The sequence below is a fragment of the Hemibagrus wyckioides genome, linkage group LG15, assembly GCF_019097595.1.
Source record: "Hemibagrus wyckioides isolate EC202008001 linkage group LG15, SWU_Hwy_1.0, whole genome shotgun sequence".
Taxonomy (NCBI): Eukaryota; Metazoa; Chordata; class Actinopteri; order Siluriformes; family Bagridae; genus Hemibagrus; species Hemibagrus wyckioides.
In genome coordinates this window covers 11,068,549-11,090,130 of record NC_080724.1, presented here as the reverse complement: position 1 = coordinate 11,090,130, position 21,582 = coordinate 11,068,549, and the positions used below count along the sequence as shown (strand labels likewise).

The following is a 21,582-nucleotide window of genomic DNA, read 5'->3' as shown; positions in this document are numbered from 1 at the left end:
CTTGTAGCACATAATATATTCATAGATGTTCTTGATTTTATATCAAGACTATAAGCGCTATTTTATTATATATTATATTTTATTATATTCATGCATGTATATATAACATGGACATATAGCTAGCTAGTTTAATCATAATGTAATTATAAAGAACAGCAATATTAGTATATTTAACTTTTTGAGGGATCTTTTTGAGGATCCTAAACTATAAGCTTTAAATGTGAGGTTTATTAAAGATTGTCTCATGTTAATAGTTTTATGGACAGTTTCAACATTGAATCTACAAGTAAACTCAGAGACAGTGCTAGTATTAACTGTAAAACCTTAAATTTTGGCCTTTATTTATGGAATAAATTTGATTCTTTTTGGATTATTTGAGTAAAATAACAGTAAATAGTTAAACCTGTTGAATTCCTGCCTATGCTCTGTTTAGATATTTCATGAGTTTAGATTAAATTATGTGAACAGCTAAATCTAATGAGCTCTCTGCTCTGCAAAGAAGGTGATAAAAGATTATAAAACAATTATACTTATTATTGTGTCTTTATTATGCCTATTGACCTGTATCTGTATGATTCCTTATCAAAGTGTTGATGCTTCAAGGACACGGACTCCTGAGAGACAGATTAAAATAGTTTATTGGGGTTTAGTAGAACCTTTAAATCTCTCTTTCACTTGACTTTTGCAACAAAAATATTAAGTTAACTAGATAACAAAGCAAAGACATACAAATTAAATCCCAACTCAAACAATCAAAGTTCTAAAATATTGTGTTGACAAAGTTTTCTCTTATTTTATTGGTCAGGCTGAGAAAAAAATTGGTTTTGGTTTTTGGAAATGAAGTTGCATCAGAGAGCAATGATTTGAAGCACCTTTTACAAAAGATATTAGAGCTTTGCAGCATTTTCAATCCTACTGATCAAACCAGAGGTGAAAGTTGTGAAGAAAAAAGTTCAAAAAATGATTCAACAAACTTTAATTAAGCTAACAGAAAAAGTAAACATGAAATTGGGAAGCCATGGTCAAATAGTGAAATATTGGTTTATGTGTGACAGGAAGTGGATAGGTCTCTGTGTAGGCAGGGGAGGAGTCACCTGGAGCTACAGAGTTAAGTCAAACCAAGCCAAAGGACCTGGTGGTTTTAGCATTAGTGAAAATTTCAGATAAACACAATTTAGGGAGTTCAGTCATGCAGAAAATATCTTTGTCCCGGTATCAAGGTACAAAAATTTGAAAAGTTGGATATATCTTCTGAGGATGGATCTTCCAGATGGTTCTGGAGATAATGTTTTGAGTAGATACTTAAAAGAGTCCATTCCTTTGACTGGTGAAGTGAGAAGAAAAAATCAGGATCCATCAGCTTCCAATCCCTGTATCTTGTCCTCCATTGTTTCTATACAGTGCTTCATTTTAAACATGGACATCAAGTTGAGATTCCCTTCAGCATTTCAATGGCCTTGAAACTTCAGCCTTTCCAATTGCTGAGGTCATCTGCTTCAGATGTTCACAGGTCCATCTTCATCTACTCATTACTTTGATGTCCTCTGTTATTCTTATTCAATGTTTCAATATCAGTCTCTACTCATCCTTAAGGCCTAGACCTAATCAGTTTATATAGCCAGAGGTATCCCCGAGTCCATCCCTGCTCCTGTTGGTTCTGGTTGTGTTTCTGTTTTAGGTCAGGCTGCATCACTGCTGTCTGGGTTCAGGGTTCATCTCTTATCTGCTGCATTCCATACATAAAGAAAGGGCATTGATTATTTCAGATCTTCTTCTGCTCATCTCCCTGCACTGCCCAGCCCTGTCTTGTCCACTGCCTGGAATTTTCCTTTACATCTTTTTCCTGTATTCCGCTGTAATTGTTTCAGCTTTGTTTCCTTGTTCATTATTTCCTGGTTTCTTAACAGGTTTAACACATTTTAATAGAAGACCTCATTCATCTGTTTCGTTTGACTCTGGTAATGGATTTACCTGCATTAACCACATCCGTCTGAGTTTCGACCCTTGTCGTGGACAACGACGACGTTTCATGGAAAATACAATAAAAGGACTTGGCGGTTTCATCTTGCTCTGAATCGTTTTTGATACTCTGAAGGAAAATTTTATTTAAAATGATTTGAATGACTCTTTTAGTAAGACTTTACCATCTGCTGTGACATTGCACAAACTTGGATAGGACATGTACATCATAAAAAGAAAGATACATCTGCGAAATTTCACCATCCGAACAACCTGTGCTAATAAAATAAAACACGTCAGTTTTTATTTCCTGAAATTTTATTTTTATGTTTATGACATAATCTTGTGTAATTGGATACAATGAATCCTTGCATACTAGTGTACTGTAATAATGTAGACTCATACCTGCATATTTGCGTAATTATATATTTACTTTAATTTCATACTTGCATGCTAGCACACTGGCAGCAGTTTCCCTAAAGAAATAATTTAATAGCAGCATTCTTGGGGTTTAATCATCACATCTGCTGTTGTTCTTCTTGTAAACGTGAAGATGTTAAAACAGGAATCACAACAACACATGTCCTGAACAAAATCATGGTATTTTATCATTAATTTTATAAATAAATTTGCTATTCATATTTTGATCATTAAAATGCACAGAAATCATTCAACACCTCATAAATGAAACATAGTCTTTCATTATAGATTATAGATTTTTACCGCAATGTTTAAGATGAACAGAAAGTTGCATCATAAGGATTTCATGAAGATCACGAGAAGACGAAACTTCTCTCACACAGGTTTTTTTTTTTTTTACTGATTGATGGGATTTCTTGAAAAATTTCAACCTTCATAACCAGATGGCAAGCTGAAACAGAATTATGAGTTGAAAAACGTTACTTTAATATCTTCATGTTATTAGTGGTGGATGCTAGTTTTGCTAATTCAGTGCTAAAACTTGATATAGAAGAAAATGCATGAATTTTCAGGAAATTGATCTTCACCTTGAGGTAGTGGCTTGAGAAAGGTTTTTATCTGAATGTTGAAAATGTAAAAAAGTAGAAAAGTTGAAAGACTAAATGCAATGTTAATCTTGGAATCAGCTCCACACTGAAATATTCCTTTATCGCTTGGCAGCTTTTATGACTGAAATCAAGTCATTATGCTCGGTTGCTGATTAATCTCAGATAAGCGTGACCTTTTTGATGCTGGATGTAATGAAGTGGTGTTGATGGAGTAGAATTCTGATGCCCTTTGGATCATGCATGTGTGTGACATTATCAGCTAATTACAATAACGATTAATATTCATCAGTAGCGCATGTTAATTATTGCATTTGTACGCCTTATTTTGATGCACAAGCCATCGTCGATCATGTGACTTTCTAGAGGACTAGAGACCAAAGTTATGTTATTATCTACACCATATAATGTACCGGAGGCTCTGTGAGACGCAAAGACGCCACTCCTGAACCCAGATCTGGCCACGAGCAAGTCCTGTGGACTTTTATTGACTTTAAGTGATTGATATTATCTTGTGATATTGTGTCTTTGTGGAATAATACCGTGTATCATAAATTCATTAGATATTAGGTGCACTGTAATAAAATAACCTTGCACATTTATTTTTAAGTATCTTCTTGGCAGTGTAATTATCAGGTGTAATTACTGTAATATTAGTATATTAGTATATTAGTATTACAGTAACTACAGTAAATATTAATACAGTAACTATTAGTAATAATATTTCTACTGTTGCTTTAATATTTAATATTTTTCTTTTTATATATTTGATTTGGGTTTTCTTTAAAAATTCTTATCTGCAAATCTGATCCTGATGTATTTCATTCCACGTAAAAACAAACCAAAGATATTGCCCAGTAATGACTTTCGGTTGCACTGCTCACCTGAACAACAAAATGAGAACAAAACCAACAGATTCAGTAAGTCAAAGACAAAAAAAAAGAGAAAATAAACAAAAAGAAAGCAAGCTATGTGTGTGAGATATTTGAAATCTCCTGCTAGCAAGCAAGTGTTAGCTAACAAACATTACTTAGCTTTACTGCCACTTTGATTCAATAGAATAAACAAAGCTAGTTAGCTAGACATTTAAAAAAAAAAGAGAAAATAAACAAAAAATAAGAAAATAAACAAAAAGAAAGCAAGCTATGTGTGTGAGATATTTGAAATATCCTGCTAGAAAACAAGTGTTTGCTAACAAACATTGCTTAGGTTTACCTCCAGTTTGATTCAATAGCATGAAGCTAGCTAGCTAGATATAAAAAAAAAGAAACTGTGATGTAACTGTGTAGTTATCTATGTTGTACTCATTGTTGTAGTTTTTACTTTTTGTATAAATTTAGCAACTTAGCTTTATCTTTCGTGTGGCTAGAGATTAAATCTTGTTGCAATTTCTTAAAAATCAGCTGAAGCTGTTTACCCCAAAACCTGAGTAAAATAATATAAAATATGAAAAATAAAAGAAATAACCACACAAAGTCCTTTTTGCTGCTTCAGGATTAGGTTTTTAATGATAGTGTATGCTTTATTGTGTTTTACAGTACAGTCACAGCACAGTGATTTTGTAGCCAGACAGTAAGGTCATTTCACACAAGTACTGTAAATATTTTTTTTACAGAATTCCACTCAGGCTGTTGTATTTAACTGTAACTGTGACTGGACAGAGTAGAATGATAGAAATGAGTTGTTCAGAATGTGTGGTTTAATTCCATTTACTTCAAAATTCCACAGTAATACATCCAGATAAAGCATTATTATTATTATTATTATTATTATTATTATTATTATTATTATTATTATTATTATTATTATTATTATTATTATTATCATTATTATTATTATTATTATTATTATTATTATAATTATTGTTGTCCTTTTTGCAGATCGAAGGTTAAAGTCATCCACAGAGTCGTGGTTGAAAGCACAGTGATTATGGTACTCCCACACCACCATAAAAAAAAAAAAATCTTATCTGTATCTTCATTACATCTACACAGTTCACATGTGGAACACATTTCTGAGGAAATTTGTAATCCTAAATTTAAACCTGCTTCTCAAGGCCAGACTAAAAACACAACGTGAACTGAGTGAGGCTGAGAAGTGAACTATGGACAATGTAGTGATGCCAATCAGCCTATAACACATGTCTCTGGCCTGGGGGAGGAAACCAGAGGACCCGGAGGAAACCCCTGAAGCACAGGGAGAACATCCATGTACAGAGAGAGAGATGGGAATCAACTCCTCAACCCTGGAGGTGTAATAATATACATATTTTGTCCGATTTTCATTTCATATTTTGGAGCTGTAATTGTGGTGTTGTTCTAATTCAGGTTTATTGTCATGTGCATAAAGAAAGCTTATGCTATATTTCTACACACCAAACCACATATGGTGCAAAACAGATGTAAACAATGTGTGCAGTCTTATATTGTACATATTCAGTACTAGAAATTTTTAGAAATATTTGGTATACAGGTGGTATACAGAGTATAGCCCAATTGTCTTATCTAGCTTATATAATTATATAATAATATGAAATAATGTAATTACATAAGAAATAAAACACCCGGGGGGCGGGGCATGCTGACAACCTGAAGTTCCTTTTACATCACAGCATTTTGTGCATGATTAAATAAAAAGTTTTTTTAGTTTTTATTTCATCATAGTTATATTTAAAACCAGTGCTTTTTCTCTTAAAGTTAAAGTTTATTTTCTCATTTGTTCCTCAAAAATAACAAAAAAACTAACTAACTAACTAACTAAATAAATAAATAAATAAACTGCAGCTGGTCACAGTAACAAGAAACTGGAAAGAGAAAACCTGACACTGGAGACTACTTCCATCCATATTAAATAAACATCTCCTTTATTAAAACTTAGCAACACCAGAACAAATACCTTTGTTTAGCTTTCTTTTCAGCTTTAAATCTGAAGCATCTGCTGAACAAATCCCAGTGTAAGTACATTTCTAGAGAAATGCTCACATTAAACAAGTGCATTAATATTAAACTGTGATTAGTGTTAGAGCTGCTGTTAGGTTACAAAAGTATTAATCAACACGTTCGGACTCATCACACTTTATCAGAACTTTAAATGTTTTTTTTAAAAATATAAACAGTGTCTGAAACTTAGCTAACGCAGCTAACAGGGACTGGTAGCCACCAGTTTAGCTGAATGGAAACTGTGTACACTTGTGTAAAAATATTTAAGTAAATATATGATCATATATATGAAATATATGATCAGTAATCTATATGATCTCTCAAATTTAAGATGCAGGAAAAAGTGAAGGTAATGCAGCTTTTTAATACATCTATTAAAAAAAAATGTAAAACAGCAACAAAACTCTCAACAATCCGCTGTTTAAAGGAAACTATAAGTAGAAAGTGTTTTCAGTGCACTGTGCTGTGTACAGATCTGTAGTAAATGATTCACAGAGTGTTTATTAAAATAGGCAGGTTCAATAAGTTCATGACTGCGGTCATCCAGGACGACTCTCATATTAAACTCCAATACTAAACTACAGCTCATAAACCGCTCACCTCGGCCAAACGAGTCCAAACAGGTCTTTCTCCGAGTCTCTTTGTCAGTGTGAAATGAAGGCAAAGGTCACGGCTATGACATGTGTATTACCACTCGACTGACCAAAGTAAATATCATCTTCTGTTACAGAGTCAAACTGCAACGACAATCAGTTTTGCAGATAAAAATAATATGGTAAAATGAGCAAGACTTCAAAATAAGTGAGCTGCTTTTTGATCAGAGCAAATGAGGAAAAAAAAGTTTGAGCTTCCGTGTCTCTGACCTCCTGTAAATATTACATTATAGAACATTAAACACTATTTATAAAGAATATCAGAGTCCACAATGGCATGACGTTATGCACAAGTCACTTATTGTTTTTACTTCAGGATTAACCTGAAACAAATATTTACATCAGGTAAGGTAATGATAATGGAGTCCACACACACACACACACACACACTCGCAGCTATAATTTTACTGCGATACGTAAAGTGGAGCCACATGAGGTAAAGTATAACAGGCATTTGATTCATCTCACGTAATCGGCCATCGCTCCAGCAAACAAAAGCACATCCGTCCGATTACAAATCAACCAAGCGAAAGCTAAACGAGTCAAATGATTCTCCCTCAATCTGTTTCAATGTGTGACGATGAGCAGAAAAGCAACAGTCAGCATATGGAGTACGAGTTATCTTTGTACTAAAGAGTCAACAGTTTAAAAGAGATGAGAATAAAAATAAACACAAAATAATATATGGAAAAGAAAATAGAGTAAAATTTAGTTACAAATATAAAATGTACAAAAATTATATACAAAAACTATTAATGATTAAAATCATTATAAAGTGAAGTAGAATATTAATAAGCTAAAAAGAAATAGAAACAGAACAGAAAATAGAAATAAGTTAGAATATAATGCAATAAGATAGAATATACAGAGTAAAGTAGAATCGAATAATCAAAGCAGAATATCATACAGTCAAATAGAATACAAATAGAATTTACAGTTTACAATTATATTATGAAGTAAAATAGAATTAAAAAAAGATATACAAAAATATAAACACAAAGATAGAATTGAGAACTGAGTAGAAAAGTTGATTAGAGAAACATAGAATAAAATGATTGGAAGGGTATAATGAACAGTTGTATAGAAAAATAGTATGTGTATATAAAGTCAAACTTAATTTTTTTCCCTTAATTTCTTTTTATTGCATTTTAATTACATATGTACATATGAATTTCCATAACAGATAAACAAAACACACACACATACACAAAAATAAACCCCAAACCAAAACAAAACAAACAAAAAAAGAAAAGAAAAGAAAAGAAAAGGCTTCTCAGTATTTTACATTAATATACCATATCACCTCTGTCTTTTTAATTTTATTGAAATCACTGTGGAAAACAGAATAAAAATAGAATGTAGAATGAAATTCCACAAATAGAAAACCTAAAAAAATATATATATATATAACTATATGATAAAATATACAGTATAGAATATACTAAATCTAAATATAAAAAATAGAATATACTAATGGAGAAAAGTAGACTAAAGAATGAATGTAGCGAAATAAAATAAAATTCTAAAGCACATGAGAATAGCGCAAAAAAGAAAAAAAAAAACTATGAATAAAATGATAAAATTATGAAATTATATAAAATTATGAATTTATACTCACAGAACTAGAATTGAGTGCAAAAAAAATATGATGCAATAAAATGCATGAACAAGAACAGAATCTAAAAAATAGAGAACAGAACAGAACAAAGAACAGAACGAGCGAAGGAAAAAAGAGAAGAATGAAAATAAAATATAGAGTTCAGTTTACAGATTAGATTAGAGTGCAGTAAACAAAATAAAAACCCTATAAAATAATGTAATACTATAATATGATCTAAAATTAGAACAAAGTAAAACAAGTTAAAAATAAAAATTAAAAAAAAATATAAATATTAAGCGGAGCAAAGTCAAACAGAATTAAAAAAGTTGTCTCTACAAAGAACAAAGTAGAACATAATAAAATATAATAATATTTCAGCAAATGTAATAAAATAGGGGGAAAATGAAATGAATAGAAGAAATTAAAATTAAACAGAAATGAAAAGGATAAACACAGCTAGGAAAGAGTTGCCCTTTGTAATGATATAGCTCATAAAGAGTTTAATAAACAGCTTGATTATATGCTAATTAATAAATGTGTGTGTGTGTGTGTGTGTGTGTGTTAGAGCATGGAAATTGCTGATAGTATAATCTATGCTACAAAGAGAAGTAGAGATGTGAGTTAATCAAAAACTATGGTGCTACAGTGTGATGGAAAAAGGAAAAAAAAAACATTAAATTATGGACCTACATCAAACACACACACACACACACACACACACAGCATGCTAGTAGACTTGTAACTACATTACTGTAGGGTCAGCGCACAGCTGAACACTCTCCGGGTTTCAGCTTGATAATTAGACCATAAGTCATATAAGGTAAGAGAAACCTGTGACTGTGAAATGATAGTGATAGAGATAATGATCTGATTTCAGAAATCTGAAACAATACTACATTTTTAAAATCTGAATTCAAATTTGACAGAATGAGAAAATTTAAATCAGATTGTAGGTGCTGGTTAAAACATTTATACACCAGTTTATGTGCTTGCTTGTGAATTTAGAGGAATTCCTATAAAGTTTGTTGAACGGTGAATCATTTACAGAAACAGAATGCAGAAATAAATCTTTATTTTTTTTTATAACCTTAGGACTTGTGTGTGTGTGTGTGTGTGTGTGTGTTAACACAGGCTTATTTCTAAGTGTGTAGAAAATAAATACTCATCTTTCATCAATATAAATCTCATCAATAAATCTATCTTAAAAAACACAGAATTTATTTTATTTTATTTTATTTTTTTTAAAAAATCATCTTATGAGTTTTGGTGGAAGTCTCACAAGTCTGTAACTATAACTTTTTGCTATTTTTTTTCTCATAAACAAAACCCCAGCAATTTGAGGATGACAATAAAAACAGGCAGAATATGAGATTTAAATGATGTGATAAAACACATGGCAATTGTGCTATAGCTATATAACAAATTTACACACGTGGCATTTACATTACTTGAGCTTTAGATCTGTATTTATTAATCAGCGCCATCTATCTTCAGAAGCCATGTTTGTTTGTAACCTTATTTATATATAGTGCCTAGTTAAGCTGACATCTCTGTCTGTTTATGCTATTTGTAGCTACATCAAATGACAAAATAAATGACGGTTTAAAAGCAGTTTGATGACGTGTTGTTAATCATTCTAACCACTAGAGGGCGCGCCAAGATAAAAAATACACAAACAAAACAAACACACAAACCTGCAAAAACTGGACCGAGGTTCTGGAGTATATTGTTGGAACGTTGTAAATACACAACTCACTTCACTTCTCTTATAAATGTGTTTTGCATTTGTTTGCATGTTTTACATGTGTTTGAGTTTGGATTTAAGTATTTTGCATGAATTTGTGTATAAAACTAGTAAACATGGGCCATTTTGTGTGAGGTGAAATATAGAATAATGTATGCTGCAAATACTGCATTTTGTGTAAAGCACAGTAGATTATTCTGCACGCACGTGAAAGTAGAGATTTTCTATGTTGATCCATGAATTAAATTAGGAAATGTGACAACATTTTTTGTATATGAGAGAGTTTTGGTTACATGTGGCATGTGAGTGCGTTTTGTGCGCATGTGTGAGTCAGTGTAAAGCATAATCCAATGTGTTGTGTGAATGTGAGGTAAAGTTGTGTAAGAATATTTTGTGCATATGTGAAAGTTAAAGTAGATAGATAGATAGATAGATAGATAGATAGATAGATAGATAGATAGATAGATAGATTTACAATGTAGAATATATCTAGAATATGAAGAGAGTTTTGTTTGAATGTGTGAGGTAAAGTAATAATTATAGAGCATTGTTCATGAATGTGTGGAAATAAAATGTTGAACGTAAGAGTGTTTGGTGTGAATATGTGAGGTAAAGTAATAAATACACAGCATTGTTTATGATTGTGTGAGGTAAAATGTTGAACATAAGAACATTTGGTGTGAAGGTGTGAGGTAAAATAATACATATCAAGCATTTTTTCATGAAGTTGTGAGGATATGAGACCATGTTCCATGATTGTGTGAGGTAATATTATGAATATTAGATCAGTTTACATAATGTGTGAGGTAAAGTGTTGAATTTGAGAGTTTTTTTCTGTCAATGTCTGAGGTAAAGTAAGTAAGAATGATATATTTTTAATGAAAGTGAGGTAAAATGTTGAACATGTGAGCATGTTGTGTGTATGTATAAGGTAAAATATGAAATGTGAGAGTATTTTGCTTTATTGTGTGAGGTAAAATAATGGATATGAGACTATTTTCCATGATTGTATGAGGTATATTAGAAAATATGAATGGTTTGAATAAATGTTTGAATATGTGAGGTAAAGTAATAAATGTACAGTGTTGCACATGATTGGGTGAGGTAAAATGTTGAACATTAGAGCACTTGATGTGAAAGTGTGAGGTAAAGTAATAAATACACAGCATTTCTTCATGAACGTATGAGGTAAAACTTTGGATATGAGACCATTTTGTGTCAGTGTGTGAGATAAATTAATTTTTGATGAATGTGTGAGGAGAAATTTAATATGAGAGTATTTTGTGTGAATGTATGTGAGGTAAAATGATAGATATGAGACCTTTTTACATGACTGTATGAGGTATATTAGAAAATATTAGAGTTTTGTTTGAATGTGTGAGGTCAACTAACAAATACAGAACAGGAATGTTACAGGATCTGTGAGGTAAAATGTTGAATTTAACAGTATTTTTGGTGATGTGAGGGAAAGTCATAAACATACACAGATTACGAATGTGATAGTGTGATAGAACACTATGACAAACTGAACATTAGAATGTGTGTGTATGTATGGGGTAAGTCTAAAGTGTGTGTTGTAAAATACTGGCTGTAAGAGAGTTAAGAGTTAAATGCTGACCTTACACAGACAAACACGTATAAACTTATGTAAATAATTATGTATATACAATGTAAAATCTCTTTTGCGGTATTTTGCCTGGTTGTTTGCTCACACACATGCAAACTCATATAATATTGCCAAGAATGTGTTAAATGACTATATGTGAACAAAAAGAAGTATACACACATAGTTCAGCTCAAATCTCTCTCTATTTCCCAATGAACTTCCCAGAGACGTTTGGCTGAAATCGATCCTTCATCAAGGTAGCAGAGATTCTATAAAACTGACTGATCCGATATTTAAGAATAAATTTGATCTTTTCAATGGGTGATTTCCTAATCCACTAAACTATAGAGTAGTTGTGTGAGTCTTTTGTTTTTCCAAAGTAAAAGTATTAGTTATGGTTTAAACGCATGCTTTACCCATTTCACAGTCGAGTCTGCGTGCTTATTTCCTGGCAAGGCGATCACCCAAGGGAGACATTCACGACTCGGGTTTATGGCATTTTGGAGCAAAAAAGAAGCATTTTCGAATCTAATCTCTGTGTGTACGATTACCACAGTAAAATTGCTTGGATACTGAGAAAGAGAATGGAAAACCTGTTGACTCAATACATTGAAAACTACTCTTAACATTAACAAAATCATTAACATTTTAACAAAAACATTAAAGGTACCAAAGCTGATCTGGTTGTATTCCACCATAGCGCTGATGAATCCTCAATTTCGATTGGTTAAAAGGCGTGACAATAGCGAAACAACTATTAACATACTAATGCTGTATGTATTGTTTCTATAGTACATACACAGGGACTTGTGTGTATAAATGGTTTAAATAAAACCTTGTATTTGTTGATTAAGTTTCCTGTGAAGATATTTATCTACAATTTATGGAAGGAGTCTCCACTGTCAGCGATTTGTATTAGTCAGAGCTGTAATGTTCGATGCCACAGGAAAATTTTCATGAAAACCTTCAGGCTAAACAAACAAAAAGCCTAAAACAAAGAACTAACTTGTTCCACAAACATTCAATAAAATTATAAACAGTATAAAAAGTAGAATGTGTTATTGTTTAATAAATAAAATTAATATCACTTACAAATTTGCGCTTAAACATTCTACGAGGAATAAAACAAGACACTTCAAATCAGTCATTTTTCAAGCATTTGTGTCATTTCCTCTGCCACAGATGTTAGACACAGCTGGAGTAAAACTATAAAAAACAAGGAAGAAGATCGACCAGCACTTATTTCCACTGATGTTAAAATAAATACATTTGACAGTGTTTTTTTGTCTCAAAAGAACTAATTACACCAATAGAGAGCTCTGAAATACTGCTACAGGAAGAATAAATATTTACTTGTAAAATTCGAGAATTCTCTTTACATTTCTATCCATGTTAATCGCATTTAAGCTGAAAATCAGTTTGGAAAATACAAACGTAAATGTAAAATTTGTTTATTTTTGTTTCAGTGGAAACTGTTGATCCTCTTTGTCTTTTTGTGGTTTGACTTGTTTAGTTGTGTATTACATCTGCATCAAAGAAAATGACAGAAATAATTGAAGAAATGACCGTTTTGTGTTCCTTGCTGGTGGGATTTTTCTGTACAAAAACGCTGACATTATGTAGTTATTTCTGGAGCTGACTTATCACCTCTCCTGGCCACCCACAGTCCCACTGCCACATTTATCTGCATTGTTGTGAAAACTGGATAACAGTGAGAGTTAGACAAATGTGTACTAATATATTCCATACCTTCCAGAAACATATCTACAGTCCTGGAGCTCTGGCTTTCTGTAACTCCTGGTTTTCAGATATGTGAAAAAAATTCTACGTAGGTGATATTACAGGCTAACAACATTACCACTAAGAGTCAGTGGTCTAACCTTGGAGGAGGCTTGGATTGCTATGCTGAGCAATGTTCTACATGCCACACACACACACACACACACAGACAATCAGAGGTCAACTGTTGGCGGATGTTTCTGGAGTTTCAGAGCTTCCAGAAACACAGTAGCCTCCATGACACCAAAACTCTTCTGACACTAATCGCTTCACACACACACACACACACACAATTATCTTTCTCTTCCCCCGCCACACACATACTCATCACCCGCTTCTGTCATCTCAAGGCGATACAAAAATGAAATAAACGGTAAAAGAACGAGGAATGAGGGAGAAATCTATATTTTTTTCTCATGGCAGGCCTTCGTTTTAATCAAACCTCGATGGAGTCGGAATGGTAGCAATTTCAAAGTCAAGGTTGCACATCAAGACTAATTTATCCACCTCTCTCTCTCTCTCTCTCTCTCTCTCTCTCTCACACACACACACTCACACACATCCTGAAGCTTGGGCTCTACCAGTTTCTGCCATGATTGATCTGAGATGTCTCGGATTCTTCTTAAGGGAAAATGGAGATCGGTTCTCTCTCTCTCTTTCTCTCTCTCTCTCCTTTTTACCTTCCTTCATTCTTTTTCTCTGTTTCCTCTCGGTTCCTTGTTTCCACATTTCTACCCGTCTCATTTTCTCTGTTTGTTCTTATCTATCTATCTATCTATCTATCTATCTATCTATCTATCTATCTATCTATCTATCTATCTATCTATCTATCCATCCATCCATCCATCCATCCATCCATCCATCCATCCATCCATCCATCAAATCATTTGTTTTAAGACAAGAAATTGTTTTTCTGAATGTTACAAACTCCAAAAATTATTAAAAAATTTATTTAATTTTATAATTAAATAATTATAAAATTATTATTATTATTATTATTATTATTATTATTATTATTATTAGCTTCAGCTTATGAATATCATCCACCATCCAAATCCCTGTGAATGGGCTTCTATAGAAATGATCATTTGTTTTAAAAACAAGTGCCTGAATACAGCATAAACCTGGGATTTGATTGACAGCTAACACATGCAACACTTTCTGACCGATCAGATTGGAGAATGCTTTGCTATTAGTTCTTTTCAAGCATCATTACATTCAATAGAAGAGCTAAAAAAGTAAGACCAGACCAGTGCTCAACCTACTAGTTTTTTTTAGTAGTTTACAGATTTTTTTAAAAATAAAAAATGCTGTGTCTACCTCACTGGGCGGACTAGACTTTGACGATTTGCTTTAATCAAGAATATTGAATTAGACAGAAGATCAACACGCCTGAAGTGCACCAGCATGTAGACGTGCCAGTGGTTAGCTGGCATGCTGTGAAAGTTAACGCATAAAACACACATGTGCTTTCAGATCAAGACTGACAGCTTAATGCAGCACTGAATAACAGCTTTATTAAGGGGTTAGTGCACGGGTTTGATATTCTCGCCAGTCCTCCGCTGATCCATTAGACATTCTCAGTACTTAAGCATGACCTGGAAGAGAAAAAAGGGCAGGCTGGTCAGGTGATGTAATGTGTGACAGTATTGAGTCATTATTTTCCGTGACTGTGGTTCTTTCTGGAATTCTGTCCTATTCTTCACTTTGAAGAGCACTTGTTTGTGAGGGGTCAATAATAATGGCCATTTTATAATAATGGACATTTATTTTCATTTATGACAGTTCACTTAGCCTGATTCTTGTTAAGAAGGCACAGATAGATAGATAGATAGATAGATAGATAGATAGATAGATAGATAGATAGATAGATAGATAGACATTACTGATTCCCAGCAGAAAATTTATCACTTTCCAAAAGCACAAATTAGTATAATTTGTGACAGTTTTAGATTAACATCAGATTTGTTATTCCGCCACAGAACGATTCTCCATTCTGATTGGTCAGGAGGTACTGATTCGTTTTTTATAGCAAATCACAGCTTTCTAATAATGCGCTTCTTCTAATATGTTATTGTTTCCATAGTAACAGCTCACGTAAATTATAAACATTTAAAAACAGGTTGTTCAACAAAAAAACTTCCATCCAATTTACTTACAATCATTCACTATGCTAATCCCAGTTATATTCTGGTGTGTGTGTGTTTGTGTGTGTGTGTGTTCACCTCATCCAGCCAGTCATTGAAGGCGGATGTGCGTGTGAACACTGTAGGTTTCTTCAGTTCGTTACAGTTGGTGGATGACACAAAACTGGTGACACCCTGAACGTACCATTTACCATCTTCCCCCTTACAGTTCAGAGGGCCTCCAGAGTCGCCCTATAGATAGATAGATAGATAGATAGATAGATAGATAGATAGATAGATAGATAGATAGATAGATAGATAGATAGATAGATAGAAAATGATGATATGGGTCAAAATGTGGAAAAAGAGACAAAGAACAGAGAAGAAACAGAGAAAGAGGATGAAGGAAGGTAAAAAGGAGAGAGAGAGAGAGACAGAGAGAGAGACAGAGAGATAATGAGGGAGGGAAAATGCGGGAGAAAATAAGAGGGAAAGAGAATGAAGAATGCAAGGAGAGAAGACAGATAAACAGAAAGAAATACGAGAGAGAAAAATGAAAGTGGAATGAGAGAAATGAGATTAGAGTGAAGGAGAAAAGAAAGAGAGAGACAGAAGGGCAGAAGAAAAATCATGAGAAAATGAAAACGGGATTAAAAGTCTGTCTGTGTGCAGTTTTGCAGTTTCACTTCTTCCGCAAATCTTTACATTTATTTATAAAATGATTCAATATATAATCTGAATTATTCTGTAGCTACGGTGTAATGTTCTGCACGTCTGGACCTGTCCATTGGGAAGTTCCCTGTGTGTGTGTGTGTGTGTGAGTAAAGGAGTATTTAGAGAAGTGTTTGAATGCTCACGTTGCAGCTGGAGCGAATGTCTCCTCCTGCACACACCATGGTGGGCTTCACGTTTTTACCCCACCAGTCGCTCTTGCTGCAGATGCTGTAATCCACCACTGGCAACATGGCCTGCTGCAGCTTATCTGGTATGGGGCCATGTGCTACGATGCACACACACACACACAGTTAGAACCTCATACAACTTTGATCCTCAGAGTAACACAAATCTCATACACACACACTGCAACCATGGCAACGCTCTAACCAGTCCCAGCTTCCTTACTAGCCTGACTAGCCTAATTAGCATATCTTGACATCTAGATAAGATTTATGATCACCACTAACACAGATGACTCAAAGATCGAGGATGAAGAGGTTGTTTGTCTTCAGAGTGCGATAAAAACATTTCCATTCAACGTGTCGCACATTTAATATCCATTCACTAACTAACACAACCTACAATTTATTCTGTGCACTTGTTTTTCTCGCTCATTGCTCGACTTGTGACTTGATTAGTCCGGGAAAAAATAACACTAAATGTTACACAATTAATAATTAGCATACAGTATATGCTACTTCTTGTTTTCTTGTGTCAGTTTATATAACTTTATCTTACTAACAAAGAAATGTGAACTAAAAAATACTGTGTGTGTGTGTATGTGTGTGTGTGTGTGGGCTCACTGTAGAGGTCGCCCCAGCCAGAGACATAGCAGGGTGTGTCATGAGGCAGGATTTCTCCAGCAGGAGGAACGCAGGCTGTCTGAACGCTCGCACTGAGAAATGCAGCTTTATCCAGCTTCAACAGAGCAACGTCATTACTGCAACAATACACACAGGTTCACAGCAACACACACACACACACAGCACTATACATATTTCAAAGATCCAAAAGTGAAGAGGGGATGAAAAATTAGGCAATTGCAATTTTTTTGCATAATCTGTATATTTCTATAATATTTGTAAAATATTAGACTGTTTTGTGTAGATTCATGATATTTAATCCCAATTATGTCCATTTTGATTTTCAGGCTGTATCAGTGTGTGAAATGTTTAAGGTGTGCCAATATTTATGCAAGGCATTATAGTGTACTATAATGGTGTTTTAGTGGCTGTGGGGATTTTAGTTTTTTTTTATGGATAACACATAACAAATGCTAGTTAGCCAGTGTAGTATTTTTTCATTAAAGATTACTGTTTTTTAAATCTAAATTACTTTGGTCTCTAAAGGTAGTGTTTAGGGTTTGGATCGGTTTGGGGTTTGTAGATTTTGAACTATTTTGACATTTTGTGAAGGAGACCTGGCAACCTTGCAACAGTAAAAGCTGCACTTTTTTAAATACAAAGGTCAAAATAGCTCTCGCTCACCCGCATGCCACGCACTCGATGCTCCATTTAGGATGGACAACGATGCGAAGGATATCTCTGATCTGCTCCGTCTCCTCCTGTATGCTGAGGTCATGCTTTCCCAAGACGATGCGATAAATATCACCTGAGCTATATGCACAGAAACAAACCCAAACACACACACACAGATGGTGGTCATACAGTTCTGTGAAGCATATTGAATAACCATAATCATTAATATTATATTTCCCTTTAGAAACTGCTATGTTCCTTCAGGTACTGGCCAACTCTGTGGTCGTACTTATTTTCTTTGTGGGGTCTGGCATCTATGCTGGAACTGTAACTGGACCCAGTGTGAATAAAAGACGCTTGGTACTGGGTGGCTATTTCACTCAGACGCACTTGAGTCGATGACCATTTAACCACAAATAACAAAAAAAAAACCCTACTGGAACGGGGAAGTTGTTCCTTTCAGCTACTAGCCATATCACTTTCACATCACTTATACATTGACGGTCCGGCTGTGAGGTTGAGTATCATCCAAAAAAAATCCCAGTCCTCCACCAAACATTGTGTTTATATCACCATTTATCAAAAACTAATATATTTGTCAGAAAATATTTGTCACAATTTCCTCATATTTGTAAGCAGGGAAATTTCTAAGGGCAGAAGTGAGTCTTTCACACTTGTTATTAAAGATACAGGTTACATGTATTATAGGAAGATGCTGTAGTGTCTTCTCTTGATCTCTTCACAGAACACAGATTGTACAGAATACAGTTTGCATTCATACGACTCAGTAAGCCGAGCAGTAGGTAGTGAACTGAATGCAGTAGACACTGAATCGGTAAAGAATTTAATGCAATAAGTATGGAATCGAATGCAGTAGGTAAGGAATTGAATGCAGCAGGTTGTGAATCAAATGCAGTAGGTACAGAATTGAGTGCAGTAGGTACAAAAATGAATGCAGTAGTTAGGGAATGAAATGCAGAGTTTACTGAATCAAATGTAACAGGTACAGAATCAAATGAAGCAGGTACGGAATCAAATGCAGTAAGTAATGAATCAATGCAGTAGGTACTGAATCATATCCAAGACTGAAGTCAAGACAGAATCTTCAGGAGGCCTGAGTCTTTTCAAGGCCAGAACGTAAGTGGACAGCTTCACTTGTGCATTGAGCAAATGATTAGACTCATTGAAGAAGGAATTACTCCTTGTCGAACATTTTACATTTGAAAAGAAGACAACACAATCATTACTTTTTACAAAAAAGACCAAATTTAGCAAGACTAAGCCCATGACCGGAACAAGTCCAAGTACAAATGCCAATAAGTCCAAGTTAATACAAACAACAAAAAACAGAACAAGAAAAAGAAATTCCAAGACATGACCTCTTACATCTCCAATCCTCCACTCTTTTTAAAATAATTATATTACAAATTACACAGCCAAAAACCCACCAATAAACCATGTTCAGTACAAATGAACAAGCTACTACTGTAGAGCAGGACCCACCTCCAGGCTGGGACATATGTTGGTAGAGATCATTTAATTTGATGATCATAAAGTTGTGCCTAGTTATGAATCATCATTTCAATCAATCATTTCTTCTCCAGAATTGATGAGGTATAAAATTAAAAACAATTTTTTTGTTTCTGTTTTTTGTCCATAACACTAAAGGAAAAGTCTAAAGTGATCATACATTATGACATAACCCCCACTAAATCTCCCTTCACTTACAAAATGCAGTGTCCAGCTGTCAAAACCCAGCGTGGAGCGATTAGAGTCCCACCACAGGTATGATACCAGCGGCTGCCATGTTTATACTGGAGAGAGATCTGTACACACACACACACACAGGGCAAAGTAATTATTTAGAAGTGAAATGTAAATTAAAATGTCTAAATCTTTAAAACGTTAACCTTAAAGGTTTTTTTTTATCAATACATGTGAGGAAAATGTTAATAATAACAATATTAAGTCTTGTTTCCACAGTCATTTTGTTTTTACATTGGATGTAGCAAAGATTTAACAGCTATGAGCCAGAACTAGTTTCCAAATCAATGTCTGTATTTTCCATCTTATTTCCAAAAAGCTAAAATGCTAAATAATAAAGCTAATACTTCCTTTTATATTTGTATTATTTACCAAACCACCTCTTAATTAACCACAGTTTAGATTAAATATTGTCCTAGAAACAATGAAACTACATATTGCTAACTAGTAATCAGCTAACGTAAAGCTAAGTCGAGGTGTGACTTTAGTGTTAGGTACAAAACATAACATGTAAACAACACAAGTAACATGAAGTAAGCAATAACATGAGAGAAAATGCAAAGTTACGGTAACTTTGCTTTTATATTGTCTGTGACAAACAGACAGCTACGAGCTAGCTAACTAGTTACCTAACTAGTTAACTGTATCCTGGTTATGTCTTCATACTCCACAGTTAATCTGAGTATAAAGTGAAAGTTGAAGTTCAAACTTTAATTTATTTTCATTTAGCTTTCCAAGCTAAGGGATTAGCAAAGTTACTGAAGTACCTGCCAGGGCCAGCTGTGAGGCCTGGCTTCTTCTCCGTTCACCACTCTGCCAGGGAGAGGCTGAATCTCAGGAGTGCCACATGCATAGGCTAGAGGACACACACACACACACAGTCCATGTGTTTTAAATGCACCTGATAATGATGCTAACTAGTATTACAAAGCTATGAATACAAGCAAAGCTAAAATAACCTGATTGTATATTTCTGCAAAATGTTAAATACTCAAATACAATGTGCGGAGATGAATACGTTACAATTAAATTGGCATGAAAGATTACCGTTTGAGTTAAGAACAAAGCCAGTGTTCGGATGGGAGCTAAACCTCAAGCTGATAACGTACTCACCATAATCTGCAACGAGCAGGAGGAACGCCAGTCGTGTTAGCATGATGTGTTTTTGCATATGAATCATGTGGCATTGAGCTTATATAGCTGCCACTGACCTCCATGCATTAAAGGAATAGTTCATACACAAAACCTACACAATGCTACACCTAGTCAAAAAGTCATCAGTCAGCCAAGATGTTTTATGTGTAAAGTTTTCTAGCTTGTTTTATACTAAAGCTACAAATCTGAGGTAAAAAAAATGCTTATAGCTAGCAGTTTTCTGTTAACGGTTGCTTTAAGGCAGGTAGAGGAGAAAAGAGTGCTGGTTTATCAGGCCTGGTTATTGATATGAGCTGGGAAGAATCTCTGTACACACACATGTGGAAAAAGCAACATGGTATGATAGAAAGATTCACACAACACACAACATTTTATGGTTAAAAAGCAAAATGTTAAATCATAAAGCTAAAACTTTCTATATTATTATTATTATTATTATTATTATTATTATTATTATTATTAAGGAAGCCACCTCATGCATTAACATTATGCTAGCTTAAATATTGTCCTAGAAACAATAAAGCCAAACCTTGCTAGCTAATAATCAGCTACTATGAAGCTAAACTGAGCCGGAAAAACAACAGGCAACAACATTAAAGAAAATTCAACTACTGTATCAACGCAATGTCATTCTGAAAGAAATACTTTTCATATCAACCTGGTATGAGTAAAAATGTAGTTTATAGCCATGTTTGATTTTTTAGCTAGAGAAGTGAACACTATTGCTGCTATAGTCTAAATGAAAACAGGAACTAAGTACACTGAAAAAACAAAACAAAAAAGTTTGTTTAATTTATTTCATTTAAATTATGTAACATTGAGTAGCACAATTTTTTTTTTACACATTAACAAAGATTCAAACCCACAACTCTGGTATTTTGTGTAATGTTTTTATTTAAGCTGTGCTTAACATTGTACCTAAAATCTGACTGATCGTATATTTCAGTTTTTTTTAAGTTTTTTTTATGGTGTTCCACAAGAAGTATAAAAACTATAAATGGGATAAAATGTCTTCATTAATTCATAAACTTATTTGT

The 21,582-nt window shown here is 33.8% G+C and overlaps 1 protein-coding gene across 1 annotated transcript; it reads right to left on the bottom strand.

The window, feature by feature from the left end:
• Nucleotides 1-14,800: 14,800 nt before the first annotated feature.
• On the bottom strand, nt 14,801-20,627 carry LOC131365615 (chymotrypsin-like elastase family member 3B). Its single transcript, XM_058409307.1, has 8 exons — nt 20,504-20,627; nt 20,158-20,246; nt 19,355-19,452; nt 17,636-17,764; nt 16,952-17,088; nt 16,289-16,431; nt 15,531-15,683; nt 14,801-14,903 (listed from the first exon to the last, which is right to left on the bottom strand). The coding sequence occupies exons 1-8, from the start codon at nt 20,568-20,570 to the stop codon at nt 14,886-14,888; spliced, it is 834 nt and encodes a 277-aa protein (XP_058265290.1). The 5' UTR covers nt 20,571-20,627; the 3' UTR covers nt 14,801-14,885.
• Between the last annotated feature and the right edge of the window lie 955 nt (nt 20,628-21,582).

Coding starts and splice junctions, on each gene's coding strand:
- LOC131365615 (XM_058409307.1), bottom strand. CDS start 20,570: ATGATTCATATGCAAAAACACATCATGCTAACACGACTGGCGTTCCTC. Junction 19,453..20,157: donor CTCACAGCTGGCCCTGGCAG/GTACTTCAGTAA, acceptor GTGTGTGTACAG/ATCTCTCTCCAGTATAAACA. Junction 17,089..17,635: donor ATCGAGTGCGTGGCATGCGG/GTGAGCGAGAGC, acceptor GTATTGTTGCAG/TAATGACGTTGCTCTGTTGA.